At 38.1% G+C, this 11,677-nt stretch overlaps 1 protein-coding gene across 7 annotated transcripts in view; it reads right to left on the bottom strand.

The window, feature by feature from the left end:
- The window catches only part of LOC112046090 (uncharacterized), a 35,709-nt gene extending 24,199 nt beyond the window's left edge, over positions 1–11,510 (bottom strand). For 3 of the 7 annotated variants that reach the window (XM_052886787.1, XM_024082578.2, XM_024082579.2), the window contains exons 1-3: positions 11,310–11,509; positions 11,022–11,228; positions 6,839–7,009 (exon numbers count right to left, since the gene is read on the bottom strand). In XM_052886787.1, the coding sequence (XP_052742747.1) occupies positions 6,839–7,009; positions 11,022–11,228; positions 11,310–11,342 (411 nt within the window). In that variant the 5' untranslated portion in view covers positions 11,343–11,509. Of the gene's footprint in view, positions 1–6,838; positions 7,010–11,021; positions 11,229–11,309 lie in introns of all 7 variants that reach the window. The other 4 variants (XM_024082581.2, XM_024082576.2, XM_024082583.2 and 1 more) reach the window with 2 other exon arrangements.
- Between the last annotated feature and the right edge of the window lie 167 nt (positions 11,511–11,677).

The following is an 11,677-nucleotide window of genomic DNA, read 5'->3' on the forward strand; positions in this document are numbered from 1 at the left end:
ACTGCCACGAAATGCTGCAGACCTGTGCTGTGGCATTATTAAAGGTGGTACTTTAGACCTCTTACCATAGCTAGGTTCCCGCCAGGCTAGCTTACTGTATAAATATGGAGGTTCTTTAGTTTTGACAACACCAAATAAAAGAGTGCCTACTAATAGCTGATACCTATGTTTCATATTTAATATTTTATTATCAATTAAAAATGGGGTGATGTGTGATCTGGGCGGGACGGTGAAACAAAAACGAGCACAAGCGTTTTGAACTCGCTGAATCAATCGCCACGACTTTTGTAGAAGACATGGGCCATATGCAGTAAAACAATAACTAAATTTTGAAAGTATTAATGTGTCACAAAGTTTAATTCGAAGTTGAATGCTAATAAAGGATCGAATACTATATAGTACTTTTAGTCTGTAAAAACAATTCCGAGCAAGATCGATTAAGTGGTTCTCAAAGCGCAAGTTCTCATCGATACGTAATCCTAGATTCCGAGTATCATTGACATGTTCGATATTTACTCCATCAATGTGTACCCTAGGCTGTTGATCTAGTATATCTTTTACTTGCTTCTTTGTTCCAACGACCATGAATTTCGATTTAAGGGGATTAAGAATTAACGCGTTATGTTTACACCATTGATTAATTTTAATTTTGAATTAGACTTAACATGGAGTACATTAGGTCATATTGAATGTTTATTTACATTCTACTGTTAGCTGAAATATATAATAGGTTATGAATTTCACTTCAATTCATTTACCAATTTAAAATTGTAAATGTGATAACTTTAAAAAAGTACTCATTGGTTTCAAATGATATGAAAATGTTATAGTAACTAGTAAACAGCTTGCTTGGTTGGTGGTTACATTCCGACTGCCCCCTAAGCTTAATGGTCAACACCAAGCTATGTAGTGCTCAATCTTAATTTATGTAATGATTATGATAATTGTGATTTTATTAGTTGTACGTCTGAATTACGTACGTTATTTTGCATTCATTCGCATTTATTCATACAAAATGAGCATTTTGTATAAGCGAAACAAAATGTTACGTAAAGTTACCCTATAAAATGGAATAGGTACCAACGCTTTAGATAAATGCTTTTTAGTTGAACAGATGAAAAACAAGAACACATGTTAATGTGATTCTTGGGTCCTTGTTTTGTCCTTCGTGGTTTCAGCAGAGACAGGCGACGGCGTCAGGCGCAGTAATATTACCAGAAGTCCCGATTCACCCTTATTTGAGACATCACATGGCTAGGCTTATCGATGTTCACATTAATCCACACTATTAAATCACTATTACAGGCAAAGCAAAGCTCATTGGAACCACCCCACACCCAAACAACATCACTTTGTATCGCGCGGCTAAGGCAATACCGACTTCTATTGCCTTTGTGAGTGATGCTGGGTCTTTATACAGACCCAGCACCACTACCTCAGTAGCGCCACCGTATAGTCCCACAAAATGTCCACTTGCGGGGGTCTCGACTTTACCCAGCGCCGCTCGCTATTGGTTTACGCGAGAACGATGCGTCAATTAGCTACAGACTAAGGGACCTAGCGCATTACATAGCCACGACCAAGATCAGTGCATGGTTTAACTGAAGAATCCATATGATCATCGCGCTCTTGGTCGCAGGCTGGGCCGACACAACTGGTCAGCTGCGATCCTGGTCCAGAAAGGTCCTAGAGTTAGGCAGAAGACATCTTCTATCTTCTTGTTAGACGACCGCATTGGCTGCAACCATCCTTGGGTACCAGAGTGTTAACTGCTTACTCTATTTATCTGACTTTTCCGTGACTATAACTAGTTTTTGATCGGCAGTACGTGCAATCGTGGGCATGGCCGCAAATCTGGCCATAGACAAATCTTAGCATTTACGACCACGGCCGACGACTAGTCTGGGTCGTGACCGCATAGTGCGCGAGGTCCGGTGATAACTCGCGATATTCACTTGTTGAGCATGTCACAACTGGAGACAGTGCGATGTCAACAATGAATGGACACAAAAAGACAAGATGATGCTTGTTGGTGCTTAGAGTTCCTAATGAGCTATGACTTAATCATATACGCAGTTCGACTTCTTAACCGTTATAGATGTCAACTGTTATTGACAACTAGTACTCACTTACTTCTAGAAAGCTGGACGAAGTTGTTACACAATCAAAAAAAGAAAAGCTTTATATATTGAAAGAGATGAACTAGGCGCATCAAGAGTATTTTCTGTGCAGCCGCTATCTCTTTCTAATTATTCTTTTTCATAAACAAATCAAAGTAAGTGATCAGATCATGAACATAGATGCTTTCCAACAGTTCAGACTGAGCTAGGAAGGCTTTTAATATATAGTTGTAATTTCCATTATTATTAGGCGCAGACTAACTACTTAAGGACTAGTATCGTACTCAAATTCGCAAAGGCTTAGACTAATTACATGAGGATTCGTATCTTACCCAAATTTGCGAACAAAGTTGTCTGTCATTTTCTGAGGAGAACGAACTTTGAATTTAGATCTGATAAATAAAGATAAACCTACCAATAGCAGAAAAATAGAAAAACAACACCATGGATGCTAAAATGCAAGTGCTTCTAGATAAAATGTGTGAAATGCAAAGGGACTCTCAGATACAAGCGAAAATCCTAACAGAAAGTTTTAATAATTTGTCGCTTTCTATTGACGAAAAATTAAAACCTATATTGGAGGAAAATGTAAAGCTGAAAAACCATGTCTCTGTGCTGAATAAAAAAGTGTATAGTCTCGAACGTGAAGTCCGGAAAAACAACATAGTCTTACATGGAATCGAAGAAAAAGAGAAAGATTTTACTGAACTTTTAGAATCAATTATCGCATTCCTCAACAACATCAACAAAGATACGGGATCTGAAAAGTGGGACAAATGGGAAATAAGCAATGCCAGACGTCTAGGAATGAAGGATGAGCAAAAAATACGACCCATCTTAATTACACTAACATTGGCTTGGCGGAAACAAGAACTGCTTCGCAGTAATAAAGACCTGCCTGAGAATATCTATATAACAGAGGACTACCCCAAAGAGGTTATACAAATCAGAAAAGAACTTAAAGCTAAACAACAAGAACAAATAAAGAAGGGGAAAATAGCGTTCATTCGATATGACAAACTGGTAGTGAGAGAAAAATCCCACATCACAAAAGAAAGTGAAAAAAGGAAAAGAATACCAACAAGCTCTCCTCAACAACAGAACGAAACAACAGCTCCCGCCAAAATTAATAAAATCAACATAACAGCGACCACAAGCCATTCACGGTCAAACCCTATTTCAGGTTCAAAAAACTAAGAGCGGAAACCAGCAACCCAAACGTCACCATTATAAAACCAACAACAACTTCAAGCAATCCAAAATGTAGAAAAACCGGAGAAACTAGCAAAAAACAACCTTCACAACAACAAACCAATTGTCTCCCAACACGGCTGGTCCCCGCGGGAGCACTAGACCACACCCCTCCAACTGAAACCAAAACTCGCACAACAATTAAAATTGCTACTCTTAACACTAGAACGTTAAGAACAGAAGAAAGCTTAGCCGAACTAGAAAAAGCATTAGAAAACATACACTATGACATTTTAGGCATATGCGAAATGAGAAGACTAGATGAGAAGATAGACGAACGAGAAAGTTACATATTGTTTCAAAAAGGCACAATCGCTGGTAAAAGAGGTGTCGGATTCCTTATCAAGAAGTCTTTAAAGGAATACATTCTAGAGCTGATTGGCATATCAGACAGAATGGCAGTACTCAACATTAAACTACCTGGATACAAAAAAATATGGACCATAGTTCAAGTATATGCCCCAACTGAAACAACACCTAAACAAGACATTGAGGACTTTTATAACAAGCTATCAGACATAATAAGAAAATATGACAATAATAACCTCATTGTCATGGGCGATTTTAACGCACAAATAGGCACTACAAGAGAACCAGGGGAAGAACATGTACTCGGTAAGTATGGTTATGGAGAGAGGAGTCCTAATGGATACATATTAATAGATTTTCTAATACAAAACAACTTGGCACTACTCAATTCGATTTTCAAGAAAAAGAAAAGAAACAAGTGGACCTGGATATCTCCAGATGGAAAATCCAAAAATGAAATTGATTTCATCATCACAAACAAAGTCAAACATTTCAATGACACACATGTCATACAAAAGTTAAATTTTAACACCGATCACCGCATGGTGCGTAGCTTTCTCAAGGTGAACCCTTCAAAAAACTCACGAAGATCTATAACCAATACCAACACTTTGCCACCTGAAGAATACGCAAAAATAACTAACCCATCTGACATCAAAACTCTCATTGATATTGTAAATTCCGATAAAAGTGTACATGAAAAATATAACCATTTAGAGGAAAAACTGACACATATCCAAACGACACTGAAACCAAACATGATCAAAAACAACAACAAATTTAGTGATAGAACAATCATGTTACTGGAAGAAAGAAAATTACTAATATCAAAGAAAAACAGACCGAAAAAGTATCGCCATACTTAGTAAACAGATACGAGAAAGTATGAGGAAAGATAGGAAATTAAAACGAATAACAAAATTAGAATATACAATTCAAAAAACAGGCGGTACCAAAAAGGCATTTAAAGACTTAAAGGACCATGGAAAGGAATGGATTCCCAAACTGAGAAGCAATAAGTCAGGCCTTGAGACAAAACGGAAAGAAATTCAGAAAATAGCTACAGAATATTACAGAAATCTCTACTCAAAGGCAGACAAGGACGAAGACTCAGAAATAAACTCGGAGCCAACAAATATAAACAACGACATACCACCCATACTCAAGACAGAAGTACAGAGAGCTATCTATTCCCAAAAAATGGAAACAGCTCCAGGACCTGACAAAATACCAAACGAACTGTTAAGAGGTACAGCTGAAGAATTGACTCCGATTCTAACAAAACTTTTCAATGACATTCTTAGCACAAGCATGATTCCAGAGCAGTGGGGTAAATCTCACATAATTCTTCTGCACAAAAAAGGACCTAAGGAAGACATCAGCAATTACAGACCAATAAGCTTGATATCGAACATCTACAAAGTCTTCGCAAAAGTTATCCTAGAAAGAATTGCACAACAACTGAACGAGAATCAGCCTATAGAGCAGGCTGGATTTAGAAAAAACTACAGCACAATCGACCATATTCACACAATCAAACAAATTTTAGAAAAGAGCAAAGAGTACCAAAAGCCTGTTTATATAATTTTCGTAGACTACTCTAAAGCATTTGATAGCTTGAATCACAACTACATTTGGTCAACACTAAAACTGCTACATAAATGTCATGCAAAACATTTACAGACAAAGCAAAGGGAGTATAAAACTGGAAACGATAGGTAGCCCATTTCCTATAGACAGAGGTGTTAGACAAGGAGACCCACTGTCACCAAATCTGTTTACTGCAGTGCTGGAGAATATCTTCAAACGCCTTGACTGGGCTGAATATGGTCTGAATATAAATGGCCGCCGCCTAAATCATTTGAGATTTGCAGACGATCTCATCTTGCTGGAAGAGGACCCATATAAAATACAAATAATGGTACAGTCTTTAGCCAGTAAAAGTAAAGAAGTAGGCCTTTTAATGAATACTGCAAAAACAAAACTAATGACTAACTCAAAAGAGGTTGATATAGTTCTGGATGGAAATAAGCTCGAGTATGTACAAGAGTATGTGTATTTGGGTCAGATAATTGCTCCTATAGACCAAATGTCAAAAGAAGTAAACAAGAGAATTGCTAGTGGGTGGAGAAAATACTGGTCACTAAAGGAAATAATGAAAAGCAAAGAAATAAATATGTCCATTAAGAGGAAAACCTTCAATACGTCTATACTCCCTTGTATAACATACAGAAGCGAAACTTGGTCCCTGACACAAAAACATAGAGAAAAGTTAGCTAAGTGTCAGAGGGCAATGGAACGAAGTATTTTGGGTATAAGACTAAAGGACAGGATCACCTCAAGTGAGGTAAAACATAGGACAAAACTCGCTGATGTTCTCATTAGAATCGACCTCTTGAAATGGTGTTGGACGGGACACATGTTGCGCTGCACAACCGATAAATGGAGCAAGCAGGTGACACTCTGGTACCCAAGGGACAGTACCAGACAACGTGGACGTCCAATAAGAAGGTGGGAGGACGACATCCGCCTAACCCTGGGGCCACGCTGGACCAGAGTTGCGGCTGACAGGGTGCAGTGGAAGCAGCTGGAGGAGGCCTATGTCAGAAGACACTTTGAACAGAGGGACATAATATAATCAATTAAATCAAACACAACACTCATGTAACCAAAAGCTGTTCAAAATAAAAGGCTATTTTATTTATTTATTTATTTATTTAATTTCCATTATCACCAACATCATATCATATCTTTTAAATATAATCAATATTCCTGTTCCCCTCCAACTAGACCGAAAAGACTTTGTTAGTAGTGGGAACAACATTAAATCACAACCTGATGGTCATGAGTCCAAGTATCATTACTGTAGCGCTATTGACGCTTTAAATTTCACATAATGTTCTATAGTCTGGCAAATTCGTTGATGACACTCCCATGATATGCAGGCGACGGGGGGGAAAGACTGCGCGTGTATGAAATCTTGCATTCAGAGAACTGTAGTGCATCAGTTGTGGGTTTTTCATTTCATCGCTACACGCCCCCCAGCCAGTGCGGTCCATCGCGAGTGATACGAACGAAGTTGTCAAGCTATAGATGCATGCACAGCATGGCTATAAGTGTCTTCTTTTTCTGATGAAAAGATAGCTTTGAAGACTTACCTGTACAGGAGACATGTAAAATGGCAGATTGCTGTACGCCAATGGCATGGCCATCATGCTAGACATGGATGCACTTGCTGTTTGTGACGGCTGCTCATACTGGGCTGGTTGTGTTGGCATAACTTTTTGAACATGGGGGTTTTCTGGTGGACGGTAGGGTTGTTCAGAGCTCTGAGAAAATAAAAAAAAATTATAAAATTTAAGCCGTTTCCACAGCAGGCAGAAAGGAATTAAAGACTTGTAACTCATAGGAGTCAAGCACATTACTTGTTTCCCCCATTAAGTAAGTGAATATCGTTTTTTTTTTAGATCAGTTGACAGATTATGAGCGGTGTTGTATATAAATTTTAAATATATCTTTAAATTTGAATACATAAAGAGATTAAAGCCACATTAATTAACAGATGCTAGCAAATCTATTTTCAAAAAAAAATGTGACAGACTGACTCATAAATTTCAATTCAATTCAATTTTTGATTTTATGGCTTGCTGCTGTACCAACTGGGTACAATTTACTTCGCCAATGTCGCGTGGGTAAGGAAGACACACTTTTAGAGGTTGATAGGTGTAAGCTGGGAATCAAGAATTGATTATTAATCAGCTTAATTTTGACACTATAAATAGCGGATTTTTTTTTTTTTTTTTTTTTGTTAGTGTGGATGTTAGTCACATTTCTGAAAGAACACAAAATTAATATTGTTAGCACATATAATATTTACAGCTTAATGTTATTACATTGAATATATTTACATATAAATTTACAATAGGGACTAAACACAGACATTAACAAACACTCAACATTTAAAGGACGTGGAAATTTAGGAGGGAGAACATCATATAGGGGGTGGAGAAGTTTAGGGCAAGAGAAGAGGATATGGGAAACTGAGCCTTCGTCCAAACCACATTCGCACAGAGAGTGATCTCTCACTCTAATTTTGTTCAAGTGGACAGGTGTACAGGCATGAGCAAGTCTTAAACGGGATATTGTGGAGGTAACCCATCTGACAGCATACCTATGGAGAAAGAACCAAGGTCGCTTGGGTATATCTGGTTGAATTGAGGCATAGAATTTACCTTTAATGGTTTTTGATTGGTTCCAAAATGATTGCCAAGATTTATCTAAATAGTTTTTTGCTAAGGTGCTGAGGTCATGTGAATAATTTTTAAAATGTTCCAATGAGCCAAGTTGTACAGCTGCCTTAGCACAAGAGTCCGCAGATTCATTACCAGAGATGCCGGAGTGACTGGGTATCCATGCTAGAAATATAGACAAACCCATTAGATGACATGAGAACAGAGCTTCCCTAATCTGTAGTATAATAGGAAATTTTGACTTACTTCTAAAAGGGTTTTCCCTAATGGAATACAAGCAGCTAAGGGAGTCAGTAAAAATAACAGTTTGTTTTATGTTATGGGATCGGGCAAACAGGATTGCCTCTAACAAGGCAACAGCCTCTCCTGTGAACACCGATGTTTCTGGAGGACATTTAAATTGCAAAACTATTTTATATTTGGGAACCCAGCAGGCTGCACCAACACAACTTTCAGGGGAGAGTTTTGAAGCATCTGTGTAGATGAACAAGTAATTTGACCAATTTTGATGAACAATTTCTTGAAACTTTGTGTTGGTATCAGGGGCTTCTTTAATTAGACCCAGATCTGTAATCACAGGAGGATTGTAAACAAGGGCTTCATATGATGTTGAATACAAAGGATTTGTTGGTGATGATGACAAGGGGTGTGGAAGATTATTGAATTTATCAAAACTATTAAGGAGACATGAAGGGGGATTACTAGGTCTAAGAACTTCTGACAATTGGGTTAATTTAGACCATAGAGGGTGGGAAGAAAGCTGAAGTGTTTTACTGATAAATCTATCACATAGATACTGTCGCCTGAGATGCAGGGGAGGATCAACACATTCAACCTGTAGAGCATTTGTGGGGGATGACTTCATTGCCCCTAAGACAATTCTAAGAGACCTATATTGAATTCTGTTCAGCAGTTCTGAGGTAGTTTTATTTAGGGGGTCTAAAATAAATGAACAGTAATCAATGTGACTACGAACTAGCGCATTGTATAATAGTTTTAAGGAGTAAGCGTGAGCTCCCCACCATACTCCTGCTACAGCCCGTAGAACATTGATACCTTTTTCACATTTTCTGGAAATGTATTGTGAATGTGCGAATCCGTTTAGTTTTCTATCAAGTATAATACCAAGAAATTTGGCTTTGTCTATCAAGTTGATAGGTTGTTCCTCCAAACTAAAGTTAAAAGTAGGGATAGATCTCTTCCTCGTAAACACTACTGCTTGGCATTTATCCACTGCTAGAGAAAGACCATGATCAGAGAGCCATTGACTTAGGTAATAAAGTGCAGAGTTGAGACGTAGATGTAGTTCGTCTACAGAGCTAGAACTATGGTAAAGGACAATGTCATCAGCATACTGTAATATGTTGCAAAAGTTGTTTACAGACAATTCTAGATCGTGGGTATATAGGCTGTAAAGTAAAGGACTGAGGACAGAGCCTTGGGGGAGACCCTTCCAGACTAATCTGGGGGGAAGAAAGGTGGACTGGTGTTTTAACACCACTGACCTGCCAGAGAGCAGGTTGCATATGAAATGAGTCATCCTCGGAGGAACACTCAGCTGGAGCAATTTTTGCCTGAGTGACGGAAGAATTACATTATCATATGCAGAAGCAATATCTAGAAATATACCCACTAGGTACTCTCCCCTTCCAAAGGCAGTTCGAATGTCTGTAGTGAGTATGCTGAGACTGTCTGCAGTACTGAGACCTTTCCTAAAGCCAAACTGGGAAGGAGCTAGCATACCTCTGCTCTCCATTAGCCACTCCAATCTGTTTTTAAGGAGGATCTCCATAACTTTTACTAGAGTAGATGACAGTGCGATAGGTCTATATGAATTAGGATCTGATGGATTTTTGCCAGATTTGAGTATGGGGATAACTAACTGGGTTTTCCAGGCAACTGGAATAAAACCCTTTTCAAAAAAATAATTTATCATGTTAAGAAAACAGTGTTTAGATTTATCATTTAATTTAACCAAAAAAGAGTAGGGTACACCGTCTTCACCTGGGGCTGAATCTTTTAGACCACTAAGGGCTATTTGAAGTTCTGCAAAGGAAAAGAGGGCATCCATTTTATCTGTAGTTGAAATTACTGCAGGAAATGTGGAATCTTCCACAGTTGGAACATAAGGGGGAGCAATTTTATCAGCAAAAGCACTAAGCCATTCAGTTGGGTTATTGGAGATGGGATCAGAGTGATTTAACGATCTGCGAAATCTTCTGATGTTGTTCCAAACCACTGAGGAGGGGGATCTAGGACTAAGTGATTCACAGAATGTGGACCAACTAACCTTTTTCTTTTTGGGGACTATTCTTTTAATCTTAGCAGCTATGTGTTGATACTTAATAAAGTTTCCATTAGACATACAAGCTGTATATTCTTCTTCTGCAGTTGTCCTTTGATTAAATAAATCAGTGCATTCTTCATCCCACCAGGGTGGAGAAGGCAGTTGATTTTTTGCAGAAGTTTTTTTCCTAGGTATGTGAGAGTCGGCTGAAGACAGAAGAGAGTTAATAAATTGATTGTAGTAAGTCGAAAAATCACTATCATGATCCAGAACCGGAAGAGAGTCCATCATATTGTCAACGGACTGGGCATAAGCAGACCAGTTCGCTTTATTCAGTCTATATTTAAGCAGTGGGGTAGGGTTTTGAGGTGGGACAGATCTAGTATTCAATGATATGATAATTGGGAAGTGGTCACTACTATAGGTACTAGGAAGAACTCTCCAGGATAGTTGGGATGCAAGAGAAGAAGAGGAAATAGTCAGATCAACTGCAGACGGGTTCTGAGATGGATAAGCTCTACGAGTCGGAGAGCCATCATTTAGAATACACAAGTTGGCATCCTCAATGATGTCTATCAGTAAAGGAGCAAAACCATCACAGCTGAAAAAATGTGACAGACTGACTCATAAATTTTCATAAATTACACTTCATGAACACCAGCATTGTAGACAATATTTTGATAATTGCTCAAGTAATTTTCGTTGTATAGTTGACCAAAATAACTTAAATCACTCCAATTGGGTGACTTTGTTCGCCTCAGTTTCGACGCGCTGGTGTAAATCATTGGATGAGGTAGGAATTACCTTCGACTGGCGTACATCTTCCACATACAGTTGATATCCGTCTACAAACAACCCGTTGAGTCGTCTGACCAACAATGCGGCGTCCCCCTCATCTGCTAGGCCGACGGTAACACGTTTGTTGAGACCTTCATTTGCAAATTTGTCCAATATCACCTCCTTCAAACCACATTTTTCCTCTATGAAAGCTTTCACGTCGCAAAATCGCATCTAAAACGTACATTTTTATGAAATGCAATAATACGAATGATCTAAAACGTTGCAAATAATACCATCAAATTAATAAATTACATGATACGGCAGGTTATGGATGACCAAAAGCATCTTGGAAATACAAAATTAAAGTCAGGTTTATCAGAAACCGTTTTCTGCACTCTGCAGGTTAAAATGTTATTAGAACTTTAGAAATATGCAATTAAAAATAGACATTTTCGATGAAAGAATATTTAAAATTACGAATCAGCAGGAACTCGAAATCTCGAAATCGAAATTTTCAATTTTTGACACTTTTTTAGTTTTTTTTGACAAATGACAGACAGACAGACTTCAACTTCTTATTATATTAATTAGGATTATCTATGGATAATTGCAACTATCCTGTGTTAATCTGTGATTCCAACCTCTATTCTTTATGAGTTATGACGTCCGTTCCCTTCATT

Source organism: Bicyclus anynana, chromosome 18 (genome assembly GCF_947172395.1).
Source record: "Bicyclus anynana chromosome 18, ilBicAnyn1.1, whole genome shotgun sequence".
In the NCBI taxonomy this organism is placed as follows: domain Eukaryota; kingdom Metazoa; phylum Arthropoda; class Insecta; order Lepidoptera; family Nymphalidae; genus Bicyclus; species Bicyclus anynana.